General features: G+C 36.4%; 2 protein-coding genes across 3 annotated transcripts in view; one reads left to right on the top strand and one right to left on the bottom strand.

Annotated features, from left to right (window-relative positions):
- The window catches only part of gnb4b (guanine nucleotide binding protein (G protein), beta polypeptide 4b), a 15,135-nt gene extending 10,428 nt beyond the window's left edge, over positions 1-4,707 (top strand). For both annotated transcript variants that reach the window (XM_073876409.1, XM_055184045.2), the window contains exon 10: positions 2,581-4,707. In XM_073876409.1, the coding sequence (XP_073732510.1) occupies positions 2,581-2,687 (107 nt within the window). In that variant the 3' untranslated portion in view covers positions 2,688-4,707. The remainder of the gene's footprint in view (positions 1-2,580) is intronic.
- mfn1b (mitofusin 1b) lies at positions 4,248-18,994 on the bottom strand. Its single transcript, XM_055184037.2, has 19 exons — positions 18,893-18,994; positions 18,321-18,371; positions 18,115-18,237; positions 17,895-18,030; positions 17,652-17,814; positions 17,361-17,485; positions 17,045-17,153; positions 14,984-15,091; positions 14,746-14,899; positions 14,361-14,428; positions 11,244-11,365; positions 10,924-11,050; positions 10,632-10,736; positions 8,813-8,915; positions 8,368-8,594; positions 7,984-8,166; positions 7,411-7,607; positions 7,062-7,196; positions 4,248-6,612 (listed from the first exon to the last, which is right to left on the bottom strand). The coding sequence occupies exons 2-19, from the start codon at positions 18,322-18,324 to the stop codon at positions 6,537-6,539; spliced, it is 2,265 nt and encodes a 754-aa protein (XP_055040012.2). The 5' UTR covers positions 18,325-18,371; positions 18,893-18,994; the 3' UTR covers positions 4,248-6,536.

Below are 18,994 nucleotides of genomic sequence, written 5' to 3'. Positions count from 1 at the left end.
GCATGCACTGGGTTGACACAACTTATCAAAAAGTGATATTGGAGGATCAGGCCTCAAGGAATACAGCTCATTTCAGTACAATATAAGGATTACATGTAGACTAACATATAATTGCTTAATAAAACACAGACAAACAGAGGAACACTGCTTTTGCCAAACAATGAATATAGGCTCCCATACAAAGGCTGGTAAAACTTTAAACAGTGATGTTTAAATGTACTAAATTATATTTAGATAACCATGTTTAAGTCTTCACTAATGTTATGTTGTAGTTTAGGTTGCTGTTTGTAATAAAACTGTAGATAGCATAGGAATAGCCTAGCACTGTAATCATAGCAAAGCTTACCTTGTCATTGCTGGTGTGATATGGATTTTACTGGCAACATTTGTAAAAGTCTCTTTACTTCTGAGGTTCAAGCAGCACAGGAGACCGATAGAAACTTTCTGTTGCTTTTACTTAGTGCTCTTATTCGCAAAATTATGCGTGTGCGGCGCTACCGGACCTGATTGCAACCACTTTAGTCAATACTTACGGCCGCGGACTTCCACATGTCTATATTTGACGCGCACCGCGTCCAAATCGCATTTCAAATACAAAGTTAAAGTAAAAATTAACATGTTGCATACAGCACGTGGAAACAGACATACGCTGCGTCTTAAACCGCCTACTTCCGTACTATATAGTAGGCAAAGAGTACGAGAAATAGTGATTTTCGCCCACTATATAGTATAGAAGTATGCGGTTTGGGACGCAGCCATAACTATTACACGCAGCTTTTTCATGTGTGGATGCTGGTCGCGCGCATTGGTCAAAAATAAAAAAATTAAAATAACACTAATTTTGAAATGCATTGTTGTAACGCGCTCGTTACTAAGACTGTAACGAGTAAAATATTACCAAAATTTTATTAGTAATGCGTTATATTACTGCGTTACAGCAAAAACTAATATATTACTGTAATATATTATATTTTGTAATGCGTTACTCCCAACACTGTGTATGTACTGTATGTATGTGACCCGTGCTGGCAAAATGAGTCATAATGCGCACAGTGTAATTTTGAGCTAGATGCAAAAGAAAGTATAATGTTGATTTAGGTCGAAATTTAGGTTTTCAGAAAAATAAGTACATTAAGCATCGTCTAGCAATCCCAATTCTCTAAATAGTCATTAAACATCTAAAATGATCTTTATATGAGTTTGGTTCCAAAACGCAATTCATTGACTAATTTGGGTAAAATGTGTTTTCTATACCAAAAAAGTGACAAGAGGAAAACCATTATTTACTGTTACAAACTTTCACATAGCATCTTTAGGTAATAATAATATAAAAAATTCAAATCTATAATTTGATTTTCAAAGATTTATTATAAAAACTGATTTTTTTTCTGCAAAATGCAATAAATCCATCAGTTTTTTTTAAATGCTATAAATCTATTGAATCAATATATAAATGTGCATTCATCTTTGCCATGTTATATTCATTTAGTTGACTATGAACTGATTAAACATTAATAGCATTAATCAAAACACTTACTTTGTCATATTAAGATCACTGTCATTGCTGCGCTTATACTTGGGACGTCATCACTGAACTTTTTTGACAGCGATCAGCTGTAAAATGTTTTGGTCCTGCTCGATTTTTGTTGACTTCTAGTAAAATAATGGAAAATTTTTCATAAGATCCTCTGGGGTCAATGTGTTAGCATGACAGAAGCTTGATGCTGTCAGGAGAACAAGCAACAGCCAGCATTTTTCTTCCCCATCACAGAAAACCATCACAGGTTTATCAATGCCATTTAAAGTATTATTTTGTTTTTGTTTGTTTGTTGATCACGAAGTACAAAGTAGATGAGGAAAACTATGATTATGTGTGTATTCAACACGCCGCTGTTGTTGTTAAAAATGCATGGAACGGTGCGCTGTGATTGGTTGAGTGGATTTAATGCATTCTGCAGAGAATTTGAAAATAAAGTGCAGGACTTGAATGATGTGTAAAGAGTTATTAAGAAAGATAAGACATGAAAATGATCTTTCTCATGCTGACTGACACGTCTGAAGAATGTACACAGACATGTTACCTCGATATAAACATACATACACAGAATTACAGTTTTAAAAATATCTCTTTTAACAAGAATTCATACAGATATAATCTAGTTAAGTGAATGTTTGATTATCTGATGTGTAAGATTATATTAAATCCTTACATTACAGTAGATCTTAAAGCTGTCTGTCTCAATCAATCAAACAATAAAAGAAAGAAAAAAGTTGAACATATATGTTTCCTATAGATATTGTTTTTAACTTTGTGTGTGCTAAATTTATTAGTTTTACGGTGATTTTAAGGTATGGATGCAATGATTTTTGCTTTTGAAACTCAAATCTTTAACTTGATTTTTCTCAAAATTGACTTCAACTTCAAACAGGTTATTTTGTGTCAGATTCCAACAAATCATAATTGTTTAGACTTTTCTTTTAATAGAGAATGTCAAAATATAAGTATTTATTGCCAGCACAGGTCAGATATTTGTGTATTAGTCTATTCTGATAACTTTCTTTCTCTCTCTCTCTCTTCAGGTGTCCTGGCCGGTCATGATAACAGGGTGAGCTGTTTAGGGGTGAATGATGATGGGATGGCTGTGGCTACAGGTTCATGGGACAGTTTCCTTCGGATCTGGAACTGAACTGTAAAAGCGCTCTTAAAATCTCCAGATTCTGTCTCTCTGTCTTTCCACAGCAGTTATTATACTTGATTTTTAGTACGTAGTGCAGTCCTGTGGATCAGCCAATCATCACCGTTCGTCGGCCGCAGGAATCATGAGATTATTAAAGTGTCATTGTGTTATATGTAAATATACATGTATATGAATATGGATATGGTATATATGTACAGCATTACGTGTATGTATATACCATAGAGTATATACATTATACACCGTTAGTGTTTCTGTATATATTTTTCTATTTGATCATTGGCCGTAACTCTTTTTGATCTTTCGCTTTTCCTTTGTTTGATGTAAATAAGGAACGATGCTAAACACGACAGAGCATTTAACACACAAGTCTGTATTACAAAATTTCTCCATGTGTTTGCGTAAAACACTTTAGGTGTCTTTTATGCTCATAACGTCAAGTATGCATCCTCTGGACATTTCACTTTTATCTTTTACACCACTGAATCAATCAGCATTTATTGGTGCTTGAAAGTGTTTAGGAAGAATACAGTGATTTTTTATTTTTTTTTGCATTGCCTTGAAACCTTTTTAAAACAATATTACACTTTGATTTTTAGGGGTTGTGCTCCTATTTAAGCCTTAAATACTCGAGAACAAACTAATCTAGAAAATACATTCATGTTGCTGGTGCTTAGAAAGATTTTGTTTAGAAATAGCCACAAACCCATCTCTTAAATTAGTTGAAGCGTTGCAACGTTATGAAGCAGAAATATATCAAAAGCAGTATGTAAGTGTCAAACAAATCAGGAAAAAATAAGAAATTAGATTTTGCATAAAGAAAATGGTAAAATACATGCACGCTTGACAAATAAAAAATTATCAATTTAAATAGAAAATATCACAATGCACAGAATATCAAAGTAGTATTATCAAGCACAATATTATTTCTTATTTCTGTTACTTAAAGGGTAAAATATAACCTAGATGTTTTTTGACAGGACTCCTAAAGTCATTTGTAAGTTACGAGTTATTTCTAACAAAGTATTTTTGTAACTCTTTTCGTTTCAGTATATAAATGTGTGTAGAGAGGTTTAAATGATAAACACTATCTGGTCAGGATGAATTACTCTAGTATTCATGTTATCAGTTTTGAGCGCATGTCTGTGTTTTTTGTCATGTGTACTTCAGCTCGTGGCTGGTTTAAGTTTTTCGCCCCTCCAGTAATCCAGCTTTAATATAATCTATCTGTGCCATTTTAAGTCTGTTAACGCCTCATTTAAATGTGAAAAGTATTTTAGGTTTGTTTTGTTGGAGAGTGAAGTTGGTCAATAGCTTGACATTATTTTGAGGTATTAAGAATTGTATTCGTTTTTTACCCTTTACCGTATCAAAACCTTTGTTTTTTTATCAAGTTTTCAGAGTTGGTCAGTAAAGCATAGAGGAATTCATTTAAACTAGTTCATAACTGTGAAAGTGATTGATTGTTTTTTTTAAGTCTGGGACAGTCTGCTGGTATTGTTATTGGTTATTATTATTATTTGTTGGGAATTTTTGTTGATAGTGTAAAGATTGCCAGCTAGTAATTCTTGTTTTTTTTATTATTGGTTGATTAAATGGTTGTTTTTTTATCCGGTTGAATTGAACAGTTTAACATCTAGCTGTTAGTAGTTGTGGTTTACAATCATGTCCATGGCCAAAATGAAAATGTAAAAACTTTAGGAGCTTTAACAAAAATGCTGAAGACTTGAAACTATTTTTATTTTCCATGCAACAGGCCAAACAACTCATTTACATTCCCAATACAAGTATTCATAAGTATTTTACTTTGGCTGATTTGTATTCTGCATTGTGTTTTAAAGCCAGTAACACCAGAAGTGTGGTGCCTTGTGTAGTTTCACAGTGCCATAATTTCAAATAATCAATTTAATAACATTTTATTTCTCAACTTTTTTGGTATTTGTAAAGTAACATGGTTATAATGTTGCCATACACCGATATAACCAATAAAAAGAAAGACTTTTAACCATAATTAATGATTCCTGTGTATGTGTGCAGTTTTCATTAATCATAACATGCATTCATTTGGACACTCACCTGAAGGTCATGAATCTTAATACACATCTGATGTTATAATCTAATCAAATTTGAGCAGCTTTCCTCAGAAATTAATGCCAATTTGTCACGTCCCGCCACATGAACTTTTCTTTGCGTGTGAGTCTTAATTCTCCTTTAAACTAACTTAACCCTTGTGGGTTGTTCCCATTCACTACCCTTTAGGGTTGTTCGTGTACAAAAAAGGCCACTGAATTAAACGGCTGTAAACATTCATCTGATTAATTTTTATTTTTATAAATCTATGAAGCCAGAAATTAAGCTGTTTTTTGCACAGGCCTACTAAAGGGTTAATGGTGGTACATGGTGATCAACAATAAAAATGACAAATTTGACCTCTTAGCAAAAGGAAAAACCGCCAACAATCAAGAATGCATGATAATATGGTGTCATGGCTTTGCAATCAAAAAATGTGATTATAATGGAAGTCAATGGGGCAAAAAAAGCCACAAACAACTAATTAGGCAGAAAAAAATAAAAACTGATGCTGCACAAAAACTAAAAATGCATCAAAGCAAATGTTTTTACCAATCTTTGACAAGCCCAAGAAGGTTAAAAAGGTAAAAAAAAATGTATATTGAAAATCTGTAATTTTGTCTGTTTTGTTTTTCATCAAATCAGTGACACCACTTATGAACTTGGAAATTAAAGAGTTAAAATCATGGAAATTTAAGTATTTGGTAGTTTTGATCAGTACTGAGGGCGAGTAACAGATTTATGAAAAAAACAAATTGGAAAAAATATTCATCTGATACATTTTTACAGCCGCTTAATTTAGTGGCCTTTTTGTACACGAACCAGCCGAAAGGGTAGTACATTTGCCCACGGAATATTGTTGAGTTTTTGAAAAATTTCAAAGCATTTTCTCAAAATATGTGTAAATATAAGATTTGTCACCAAAAATCATTCCATTTGCTAAAACACAGAAAGTTGTGGCCAAATTAATTCATAAAAAAACAAAAATGGCCTCAACAACCCACAAGGGTTAAATGTTTTTTAGCACAGTAAAATAACCTCAAAATATATTTACAAGGCCAATACCCTTGGGAAGATTAACTATAGTTGTATTGTAGTAAAAGTGTAGTTACCATTTATAACCAAAGTTTTACTACAAATATCATGGCTGGGCTACAGTGGTGAGACCAAAGTATTTTCATGGTTACCATGACTTTACTACAATTAAGACTTTGGTCGCTATAATTAAAACATGGTAAATTTTCAACTAGAGTTGATTTCAGGCAGTAAATGACTAATCACAAAATCACATGTCATAATATTTTAATTTGTTGATTTTTACTGCATATTACTAGTACTTGTTACAATACAGTTTAAATGTTTTCAGGTAAAAGTAGAGAAAATAGGCTTTGTGATCAAAAGGCAAATCTAGAAAATCAGATTTTATTGTGTGAAAGCATGACCATCATCTCTTTCTGAAGAGAACGGTTCTGTGCAAAATGACAACTGAATGAGTCGAGTTTTATGAAATCGAGTATTTCACCTTCATTATCCCGAACAGAAAACATTTCTTTATATGTCCAGCAGAAAATCGCTTCAGTTTCACAGTTCATAAATGTTTCTGAAATGTCCCACTGCAATGTAATCTTCATACAGAAAACACATAAATCATCTTCCTTTAAATTCAAGGATACATGTTTTACATTTCACTACAAGTAACATGCTTTATTCCTCCAAACATCTGTCCTCTGAACATCAGGGTATATGGTGAGATTGTACAGTATTTGTGTGTTACATCATTTTCTGAGACAGCAGATACTGAGAGCTGAACTCCTCCAGCTGTTTCTCCAGACTTGTGGCTTTATGTCTGTAAATAAACACGTCACATATTTTACCAACGACTCAAAACGTGCAAAACTAAAATCTGCATTATTTATCAGTGGACTGTTTATCACCTTTACAGCTCCCATAACACAGTTTGATTGACGTTTGTGCGGGATTTTCCGGGGGAAGTGCCCATAAAAGGAACATGGGGTCACTGATATGTAATAGGTAACCAAAAAAACTTTCCGAAACTTGTAGGAAAGAGGAGGCGTGAGTTTGGCCCAGAAATACACACGCTAAACTGTTTTTTGGCACTTTGCATTTGTTTAGCATGAAGATTACAACTCTTGAACGGTGTTAATAAGTCAGAAAGCATGAAATAGCATTTAAACACCCTCCTAAAAAAGTATAAACTTAAGTAAAAAAGAAAGACTAGTTGACTATTCTAACTGAATAAATCAAGTTGAAATCCAGAAGACGCTGTGGACTGACCTGAGCACTTTGGAGCGGTTCTGTACAGTCTCCAGCTGTTGGATCTTGGTTGTGAGGCGTTTAATTTCAGTCTCTAAGTCTTTCTGTGTGATATCAACCTGCTGACAGAGTCGTGCGAATGTGCTGGCCATCTCCCTTTATCAGACAAACACAAAATGCTTTAACACGCATCATCAGTGTTTAGTGTAGATAACGACTCAAAAAAAGATGCTATAAATGGTTGTCATTGGTGTGAATGCATTGCAAGAGATGCATTGAAAGCAATAACTGCAGTGTCATTTCAAAACAAAAACTGTAAGAAAACGTGATTTTAAAACAAACTTAACTAACACGGCCGGTGAAAACTTACTGCTGAACCTGATGACTGCAGTTTGAGCTGGTAAAACTGATGATCATTTTCAGTCTGTCAGTGGCATAATCCACAAACTGTTTCTTCAAAGCTCGCTCTTTGGCTTTGGTGGTCCAGGTGAGTCTCTCATACAGATACAGCATCCCATAGAGACTCATGGAGACAGCGATCAGACGCCAACCCACCGTCCGCCACACCTAACACGAGTATGAATATCAATGAAAGTCTGCTGATTTACACATCACTCAATTTATGATTCAAATTCAGTGTGATTCAAATATCAGATGTGCATAAAGTCCACACAAATCACAATCACTATGATATTGAAGGGAAGGCAATCTTAAATGTTCACTTTGAGAGATATATTAATTTTTCAAAACATTTTGTTCAACCTTCACATCATCAAGTCAGATGAGCACAACATAAAAGCAAATTCTCATTATTTTGGGCAAATTGCAAATTCTTTGATACAATCATGCATTGGTTTAGACGGAGGATGATGCCATGTCAATGACCTTCCTAAAAGTCCAGAGACAAACACAGAACAAAATAAAGTATTGAGCCAATTCTCACCACTCCTCCAACAATGATGACGCTCATGGATGTGCGTGAGGTGACAGACGCCAGGTTGGTCATCATGGACATCATGAGCTCTTCTTGTGTCAGTGCTGCTTGATTCTGAGCTTGACCTGCAGGAGCTGTAGACATCGGAGACTGAACCACCGCTGGGGCTGATGGTGTACTCGGTCCAGTCAGCTGATGAACAAAACCATCATTACTGACATGAATAAATCAAAGCAGCTTACAGGACTCATATGTTAAAAAGAGTTTCTACTTCCATACATTGTAAGAATTGAGCCAATGTGCACTAAATACATACTAAAGACATGCTCTATAAAACTATCTAATAAGTTTAATAACTCATGTTTTAGTCTTCACTTGATGTGAGAGATGTACCTGTAAGTTGTGATCCACCAGCATTAAGGCACGTTTGGCATTAACCGGTCCCAGGAAGCGGTGGACCAGAGCGGTCCAGCCCCAGGAGAACTGAAACTCAATGTTCTCCTGAAAGTCTGAACAGAGAGTAGCACAGTTCAGATCATAGCTGAGCTCAAACTTTCTGCTGGGGATGAACGTGTGGATCTGATCCTGAACAGAAGAGGGCAGCAGAGGCTTCAGTAATTCTGAAACAAAGACAGAAGAAACTCATTAGCCGTACACTCATATCACTGCATACTCTAAACTGATCACATGGTGGTTAACAGTCATTATCACTAAATAAAGCCCAGTAAGTGTGGAGTGATGAAAGACAGGAGGATTATATCAATAACACCTCACTCACTATCAGACTTTATCTATGAACAGGATTGTCATACACACTGTTGAAATCTTTTGGACATACCGATCATGTCTTGCTGAGAGGACTGCACGGTCGCATTGACTGCATCAGAGCAGCGGTAGGCCAAATTCTTGCCCATGCCCTGCTCGATGTGGCCCAGAAGATTCTTCAAGAAGAAAAGAGTTCAGTCAGGATCTCAATCTGACATTAACATCACACAGTTTATGTACAAGCCTGATCAGACAAATTCATAGCATTACAAACAGATCTGAACACTTTAGATGTTCATCAGTAAGGGGATTTCTAAGTTGGCTATTGACACAAAATTTCCACCAGATGTAGCCATCAAGCCAAATATTGAATTCATACAAAGAAATCAGAACATTTAAGTATACAAGTTGAGTCATAATAAATAAAGCGAAATAACACAGGGAATAAGTATTGAACACATGAAGATAACAAGGTGCAAAATGGCATAGAAAGCCAGGAGATCACCTGAAATTTGTCAGTATTGAGAGAGAAACCCTGACCCTATCAGTATTAATTAATATCAGCTGCTTTAGTCCTAATTGATGGCCTATAAAGGCTTCTCATTACCCAGGAGGCACACAGGAAAGACTTCATGATGGGTAAAAGCAAGATCTTCATAATCTTATCGCTAAATGGGCGAATGGTTACAGGCGCATTTCCAAAATGCTGAATGTTCCTGTGAGCACTGTGGGGGCCATTATCTGGAAATGGAAAGTGCATCGCTTCACCATAAACCGGCCATGATCAGGTGCTTCAGGTAAGATCCCTGTCCGAGGACTCCAAAGAATAATCAGGAGAGCCAAGAACCACTGGAGCAGAACTTCAGGAAGACCTTGCATCAGCAGGTACTGTTGTTTCAAACAAAACTAAGCAATGCACTGAATCGCCATGGCATCCATGCACGCAAGACTCCATTGGTGAACAAAAAGCATGTTGAGGCTCGATTAAAGTTTGCGAAAGAGCATTTGGAGAAGCCTGTGGATTATTGGGAGACTATAGTATGGTCAGATAATTGTAAGCAAAATTGAACTTTTTGGCAGTCATTCTACACACCATGTTTGGAGAAGAAATGGCACTGCCCACGACCCCTAAAAAAACATACTAACAGTTAAGTTTGGGAGTGGAAGAATTATGGTTTGGGGCTGCTTATCAGCAAGGCAGTACTGGCAGACTTCATATTATTGAAGGCAGGATGAATGGAGAAATGTACCGGGACATTCAGGATAAAAATCTGCTGCCATCTACCAGAAAGCTGAAAATAAAAAGAGGTTGGACATTTCCACAAGACAATGATCCCAAACACAAGGCCAAGAAAACAATGAAGTGGTTTCAAAGAAAGAAAATCAAGTTGTTGAAGAAAATCTTTTGAAAGAACTGAAGATCAAAGTCCCTAAAAGAGAGCAAAGGAACCTTCAAGATTTAAAGAGCATTTGTGTGGAAGAATGGGCCAGAATCACTCCTGAGCAATGCAGACGACTAGTCTCTCCATACAAGAAGCTGTAATAACCAACAAAGGCTTTTCTACAAAGTATTAAATAGTGTGTTCAATACTTATTCCCTGTGTCATTTCACTTTATTTATTATGACCCAACTTGTATACTTAAATGTTCTGATTTCTTTGTATGAATTTAATATTTGGCTTGATGGCTACATCTGGTGGAAATTTTGTGTCAAAAGCCCACTTAGAAATCCCCTTACTGATAAAAATGCTGATGTGTCAAATACTTATTTCCCCGCTGTATATATTTAAGCAATATTTACATGTGTTTATACATTTTTATATCATATATATTAATCGTTATGCAGCCCTACTCAGAACACAACTGATTTGGACATTAAATCTGAAACTCACAGATTTGTACATCATGAGCACGTGAGGTGACGGGTGGAAATCTGAACGAAACTCATCTATGATCACAGAGAGTCGGCAGATCTCTTCTGCCATCGCGCTTGACACCTGAGAGACACGCAGAAAAGGAAAAACAAGTTACTCTACATAATCACTGCAACAAACCGTTGTGTCATTAAACAGGATGTGAAATGTTTACAGTTTCAATAACTTGCTAATTTTCTTCAGTCATTGACCTGAAGTTACCGCTCAAGCATTTTTTTTAGGCCCACTAGAGTAAATGTTTTTGGTTTACCTTGTTTTCCACCTCCTCTGTGATGAGCTTGATCCTCTTCTTGATGTCCTGGATGAGCAGATTGAGTTGATTGCGGACGAAATCGAGTCGGTCGATCAGATACTCTCTCTCCTCCAGAGAGACGACCCTGAGATCAGATACAGCACATGTGACTATACAGGTGATGATGAAAGCTTTATTAAAGGGGACACCCATGATCGAAATACATCACTTATATACAGATATGAACGTGTGTATACTCTTCAGTAAGATCTTCTCTCTGGTGATGTGATGAGCGGTCCTGCAGCTGTATGAGTATAAAGAGAGAGAAGTGTACGCACCTCTTTTCAGCAGCGGTGATGTTGATTTGATCCATGATGTTTTTGACAGTTTCAGTGATCTGCTTGGCTCTGATGGTGTGCTGCTCAAACTTTGTTTTCACTGCTGAATGCGAGATACACTCCTGCGAGTCCACATAAACAAACACACACGCTACTGTGATCGGAGCTGACTGACTTGAGTCCTGTTTCACACATTTAACGTCGTCTGCAGCGGGGCTAAAATACTCCTTGCCATACAAAATAATAGGGCTGCAACAACTAATCGATAAAATCAATAAGACATTTGTTGTTAACGAATTTCATAATCGATTTGTTGGTCTGTGGCATCACATGCGGGTTAGATATTGAAGGATTTGGTTCATTAGTTGTTGGTATTTGGGCGGTAAGTAATCATTGGGATGATTTTGGACTAAGTTTGAATGGTTTTGTTATGCAGATCTGGCATCCCTGACAGGACAATGACAGAAGCACAAATGAATGCAGGTTAATAAAGGTTTAATTTCGTCCTTTAATATAAGTGAGTTTGTATTTGTTTAATAGTTGTTGGGTTTTCATAAAAATAGTATTGAACCACAAACTAATCATCGGTTTTAATATGCACAAAATCACTTAAGCCCGATATTTTTGCACCAAAAACTAGACTTATTTTCTTTGGTTGTTTTGCTCATCAAGAAAAAGCATCTTAATTTAAGAATTTTTAGATATTTTTACTGAAAATCATTATTTGCAGTGTGTGCGGCTTTTGCACTTTTAAAAGTTCACTTCTACACGTGAATACCCTCATTTAATGCCTTATTTAGCTATAAGTGAAAAATCTAATTGAGTAAAGATTTATGTTTTTATCCGATTAGTCAATTAATCGAAAATAATCGCCCGATTAATCGATTATGACAATAATTGTTAGTTGCAACCTTACAAAATATTTATTGGAAACAGAAATAATACAAACTACTTGGTCATAAAATCTAATATATATTGTTCAATTATGTCACGTAATTCATTTAAATCCTCTCCTTCAATAAATTTTGCATCTGAAAGGGAAACTCCTACAAATGCTTATGCAGTAAGGTCAGTGACAAAAACTACTATGTCTACAATTTTCAATGCCAATTTTTCACTGCGTGTCTTAAGTGAATCCTGACTGTAGTTGTTTAATCTGACACAATATGTAATTTTCATACTGAAGGTCTGGGAACCAGTGATTTTTTGTGGTCCGAGTTGCGGGCGGGTTAGTTGAAAACATCGGTCGTGTGCGGGTTGTTTATACATTGACCAGCGCATCACTGCTGGGAACTATGGCAGCATTGAATGGCCAAGGACCGCCAAGAGGCCATATGACTGACAGAAACGAGTGATGGAAACTTATAAAAATCCCTTAATTCGCAAAAATGGTTATGCTCGCTTGAGGTGGTTTTGGACTTATGCGAAAAAGAGTAAATGTGAACATTAAACATTAAACCCACGTGAATGATGGTCTAGCTGTATCAGCTGATGTTGTCTTTATCATATATGGTGCTCGACGTCATCGTAATGCCCTTGCTGTTAGTGCCCGCATCAAAAACTCTGCATTCCTTCTTCTGTGCACAGCATTTAGTTTGGCAATTAAAAGCTGCACTGCTAGTTAATTAATAACTTGCCCAATCCTAACCAAATGCAGTCCTATCTCCATTTTCTAAGCATGCCTTGTTTTATTTACTGTTATTAGGTTACCAATATCACCATCATTCACTCAAACAACTTGATGGAAACGCACCTAATTTCTTAGCACCCGTTTCTTTGTTTTTCTTTTTAGGCAAATTTCGAAAAGATTTACTTGGATGGAAAAAACCCAGCTACAGACTGAGCCAAGAAAAAAGTCATCAAGAAAAAAAAATCACATTTGTAATCAACCTGACTAATGTTAAATGTGTCGCTGACTTGTATCCTGTTAGACTGACTTAATATAAAGAGTTTGTGTGTTTGTCACAGACTCAAGTTCAGCAATCGACCTGTAGTTCACAACACCGCACTGCATACGCATGTAACCTGGTGACACGTGACCCCTGCAGACGTGTGTGAAACAGACCTGAGAGTTGAAGATTCAGACATACTGCGGCAGAGAAATTAAACCACTGAAATAAAGATAAAAAACCGCAGCATTTCTGAACCTCTCCGTCAACAGCTCCTCAAACCAGCTCACAGTAACATGAAAATAAAACACAAACAGGACAATAAAACAAAGTGTGAGGAGAAAACTAAAACAAGCTTAGAAAGCATTCATGTGCAGGATACTTAAAAATAACAAAATAATGATCTTTAAACACAAACAAACTGATATGCTGCAAAATAACTTTCTCCATACTGAAGGAGCAGAAAGATGAAACAAAACTTCAAACTGAACTCAAGTATAAAGTGTCCTCGCCTCAGTAAATCTAGACTTCAGCAATGAACACACAGATTGAAGAATAAAAGCGGCCGCTGGCTCAACGACTGATGATGAATACGAGTACACTTCACCAACGCTGTGATTCACATATCACACTCCATCATATCAATACACAATCTCAACAACATGTCTCACTTGGATTTCACCACAAAATCATGAGAACAATGGGAAACTATATCTTGCATTATACGCTTGAAAACCTCAAAATGTAAAAAAAAATTCTCTTATTGTTTTTCAGAAGAAACATGACCTAAACATTTCTTTAAGAGATACAGAAGAATAATGCCTCCATATGTGTCCAAGTATCTGAAATAACTAATGCTAGTTAATAATCCTCTAGTCTTCCAGTGTTACTAGCTAAAAAACTGTTCATACGAAAACTACACAAATGTTTGAGCACTTAAATGATCTGTTGAGCAAGAAAACAATCTCATGACTTCTTCGCCTGACGTCTCACTAAAGAGTTGATTCAGATGAAGACCTGTAAAGTGTTTCACCCACTGCTTACTATAAACACAGTCAGTCATCCAGATCTCCTCTCTTATTCCTTTCTCATACAGCTACAATGATAACTGACAAACAACTCTGCACTAGATAAGACTTTTAAACACAATTAACCTGGACCTAAAAACAGCCTTTAAAATTGCTGGATGTCTTTCAGCTGAAATCTGATCTGATCGTCTCTGACTTGCCTCAAATGATCTTTCAAAGTTCTGGAACTCCTTCATTCGCTCTTCAAACCCTTCAGCAAGAGCGCCCCCTGTAAAAACACACAAAGCATCTCAATTTCTTGCAGCATATTTTGAATTATGTCATACGAGCCAACCAATAAGAGATGACAAAAGAGGTCACATGATCAGTTCATTTGATGTTGTCTCTGCACACAGGGATATTATTAATCAGTTGGACATGATCAGCATTTCATATCAAATCTGTATCATATACTGATAATCTGATACATGACACGGCACACCTGCAAATAATATACTGTATAGAGTTCATAAAACAATGCATTCACACATGCTGTCATCGAGCAGCTGGCGCTGCCACATGCAGCCTGGCATGACCTGCCCTTACCCGTCTCTGGCATACCCTGCGCCCGCTGCATGCGTGAGTTCAGCACCTCCTTTGCAGACACAAAGAAAATGCGATTGGGCGCCTGGCGATGGTCCACAACCTTCAGTTCCTCCACCAGGAAGTTCACGCACCTGTCTGTGTGCTGCTTCCGCACCTGAGATGTTCAACAGTGCAAGATTAACGTCATGTCATTTCATTTCAATGTGCTTGAGCTATGAGGGACATCAGAAACACTCACATCCTCCATGTACTCGGGTTCGGAAGCAGACGCGTCCCAGCGATTGTTCAGGATGAAGATATTAGGCTTTGACAGGCGTTCATTGACTTTGTGGAAGAAATGTTTCTCCTTTGAGAACAGAAAGGTCGAGGTCATTACGAGAGAAATGGAAACAAACACACATGCTGATGGTTTACAGAAAACACACTGACCCTTACTAATAGCTAACTAGCAGTACAAGAGAAACAAGTCATTCCACAGTGTGACAAACATTTTCTCCGCCCAATACAAATACATGTCATAAAATGCTCTAGCCTAGGGCTTCATTTCCACAACTAACACAAAACAAAAAGCAGAGATCATTTACAAGGTATGCGTGCCTCAGTGATAGAAACTGATCTTGACCTGTGACTGCTCTAAATTAGGGTTGCACTTTCCATGGGAATTATCATGAATATATGGAACTAAACAGGAATTAATAGGAATAAACTGGGAATTTTAACAAATTGCAGAGTTGCCTACAACAGAAAACTAGTTAAAAAAAATCTTTTAGCAGAATTTTTTGTTTAAAACAACAAGATTCAATGCAATTTCAGTTGAACTTCTCCCCTGCACATTCTTCATTCACATGCACACAGAACACTGTTTACTAAAAACCATTGAGGCCACACCCGCTTTATGTACTTGCATTCTTACATAACATGCACAGACAATTTCTTGAAGCCAGTTAATCAGATATCTAAATGTAGGCCAGCACTATTTCATTAAATATTTATAAGGCTAGCTATCATGTATCTAGCTCAAGCTGTGATGATCTTTCGTCTACATTCTGCTAGCCATTTTTCTACATCATACAGATTCACTGCACCACCCAAACGTTTGGACACATTATTATTTTTAATGTTTTAAAAAAAGTCTCTTGTGCTTATCCGGCATGTATTTATTTAATCAAAAATCTTTCAGAAATCCTTAATATTGGGATGATTTCTGAAGGATATTTGATCAAATAAATCCACAGCTTTAGGTTTCAGGATTATTTCAAATTTGTATTACATTGCATGCATTTGTCTGCTTATGACCAAACAAAATGTTTATCAATGTTTATACATTTCCCAAAATTTCCATATATTTTCAACATTCCAAAGATTAAGTTCCCATGGAAATTTTCCAGATATTTCCACCCCTTTGCAACCCTACTCTAAATACAGACCTACATTGTTTCATCTGCACACAAACAAAGACTAAGAGACCCTCCTCCTCCTCCTCCTCATACCTTCCTCTTTTAGCTCAGCAGTAAACCTGCAGTCCAGCTCAGACTCAATACATGACATCACACAGCAACCCTATATGTCGGATTAAAGGATTAGTCACTTTTCTTTAAAAAATCCAGATAATTTACTCACCACCATGTCATCCAAAATGTTGATGTCTTTCTTTGTTCAGTTGAGAAGAAATTATGTTTTTTGAGGAAAAATTCCAGGATTTTGCCCTTTTTTAATGGACTTTATACCACGGGTCTGTTGAGTGCTGTATTCCGATTGGCTGAGAAATGTTCCATGGGTATGCATTAATTTCTGATAACCGCACACCTAACTTGTCGCGTCGTGCCGCATTGCACCTTGGGTGCTCATTATTTTCTTATAATTCAATGGCCCGTCGTCAATTATTCCTTACTTAATGGACCCCAACACTTAACAGTTTTAATGCAGTTTTAAATTGCAGTTTTAAAGGAATCTAAACGATCCCAAACGAGGCATAAGGGTCTTATCTAGCGAAACGATTGTCATTTTTTGCAAGAAAAATAAAAAATATGCACTTTTAAACCACAACTTCTCTATTAAAGTCCATTAAAATTAGAAAAATCCTGGAATGTTTTCCTCAAAAAACATAATTTCTTCTCGAATGAACAAAGAAAGACATTTTGGATGACATGGTGGTGAGTAAATTATCTGGACTTTTATTTTTTTAAGAAAATTGACTAATCCTTTAATATCTGACAGCTTTACTAATCTACCATTAACCTCTCTGTAATGTGGTGCTTCAGAATCAAACACTGTCGTTCTGTGTCAGTCCACAACTCACTGTATTCATTAGTGTAGATTCAGAATTTGCCACCAGCACAAACACATCAGCGTCCAGACAGAACTTATCGATCCAGCTGTCCAGCTGTGTGGTGACATCAGTACCAGGACTGAAAGTAAAAACAGATCAGAGTCAAACAGTCTCTTTAAATCACCTTCCATCCATCTCAAAATCTAAAGTTGTCGGCAAGCTTGATGACAACAAAAATTTTATTATGACAAAATTACCACCATCTTTCAGTGTCTACAATCACTTAACTCTAATCTATATTACCCAGCGTGACATATCAGAGTCAGCTGAGTTCAGGGATTTGTACCTGTCCATCAAAACCAGGTCATCTCTGAGCAGAGCACACTTTGTCTTGGGCCAAAACACTTTGACAAGACAGCCAGCGTCCAAACTCTCATCCATGTGTAACGCATGGGCCAACTGATTTACTGTCTGCAAAAAAATAGAGTCACTTTCAATATGTCCCTTTAGATGGTAATATGGGACATTTGAGCATTCTCGTGTAAACATCTTATTGGACAAACATAACTTTGATTTTAACCAAGAATAGAAGACTGTAAAAGTGTATCTTGCAGTTGACATGAACTGTCACCAGTACCTTGATGCTCTTCTCCTCCTCAGAACCGTCAGTCTTCAGATAAGCTTTGTCCTCATCCGTCCCCTCCACGCTCAGAAAGCAGTTGGTCGTGTGACCGATGCCACTGGGTAGCACGCGGTCATGCAGCATGGCGTTTATAACGCTGCTCTTACCATTGCTTGTTCTATTAAATACAGACACGAGGAGATGAGATTTAAACTGACACTTAAATGAATCATTTTACCCAATGCTAATGAAACTCACCTGCCGAAGAAGGCAACCTTCATGTGTCTGCGAGCTAACACCTCTTTAATAGTGGACAGTTTGCTTGTAAACGTCTCGATTTCATCCAACTGACTTCTGTTTGCAATATTCTCCAACGACTCATTTGAACAGGTTTCTGTTGATACAGATATACACACATAAAATATACATGTATGCAAATATCAACACTTCTTTTTTGTATTTTAAAGTAATTTCATACCTTTTACAAACTCTGAGCCCTCCTGTACATAAGTTAAAAGCTGTTCAAAGACTTCGCCGATCTTCTTTTTGGCCAGCACAAAGCGCTTTAATGGAGAACGATCTGATTGGTCCATTAACGCACCTGTTTCAAAAGCATGACATCATAATATTTAGTAGATAAAATGCTGAATGGTGATTTAGTATAAAATGATCAAATTTACTTACTCATGTTTACTCAATCTTATATTAAAGGCTACCACATCAGAGCTGCCCAAACTGTAAACATAAACATTTGAGTTAAATATCAAGTTATATTCTTAGCATGGTAAGAAATAAAAAGTGAAAGTAACTCCAATTATGTAATATTATTTCAAACACGTATATACACCTGAAAATACCTTTGTACTCGTGTACCTTTGTACAATAGCAAAATGTTTTACACACATATAATGCGTGTATATATTTTGTACATTAATTTGTACATGTAAAATATATTAGGTGTATTTTTAATAAGCCTATATGCATCATGCACAAATGCAGACTACTTTATCTGATAAAAACATAAAGTGTCATTAATGGAGTTTTAAGGCAGATTTGCTCTGAGTTTATAAAGTTTATTACTCTGTCAGAAGTTTGTAAAGGTGACATGAGCTGTTAGCTGTAGCATATTACACACATCAGACATTTATCCGAGTACAAATGTATAATTTAAAACACCCCACTTTACAACTTTATGATGGAAATCACCGAATAATCACATTATAAATGCTGTACAATGTCACAAAATCACATTTTACCAATCACAGAGGTGCTAAATCCTCTCCTGTCATGATCAACACACACACCGCAGTCTGCCAGATCAACACACCGACACCCAAGTACAATCACTTCAAAATAAA

The sequence above is a fragment of the Misgurnus anguillicaudatus genome, chromosome 14 (assembly GCF_027580225.2).
Source record: "Misgurnus anguillicaudatus chromosome 14, ASM2758022v2, whole genome shotgun sequence".
NCBI classification, from domain to species: domain Eukaryota; kingdom Metazoa; phylum Chordata; class Actinopteri; order Cypriniformes; family Cobitidae; genus Misgurnus; species Misgurnus anguillicaudatus.
Note: the sequence above shows the minus strand (reverse complement) of the source record. Positions and strands in the feature narration are given on the sequence as shown.

What these genes read in the sequence shown, in the direction of transcription:
- mfn1b (XM_055184037.2), bottom strand. An exon ending in AACCCGAGTACATGGAGGAT is followed by an intron (nt 14,900 to 14,983) that starts GTGAGTGTTTCT and finishes TGAACATCTCAG; the next exon opens with GTGCGGAAGCAGCACACAGA. An exon ending in AACCGCTCCAAAGTGCTCAG is followed by an intron (nt 6,613 to 7,061) that starts GTCAGTCCACAG and finishes GTTTATTTACAG; the next exon opens with ACATAAAGCCACAAGTCTGG.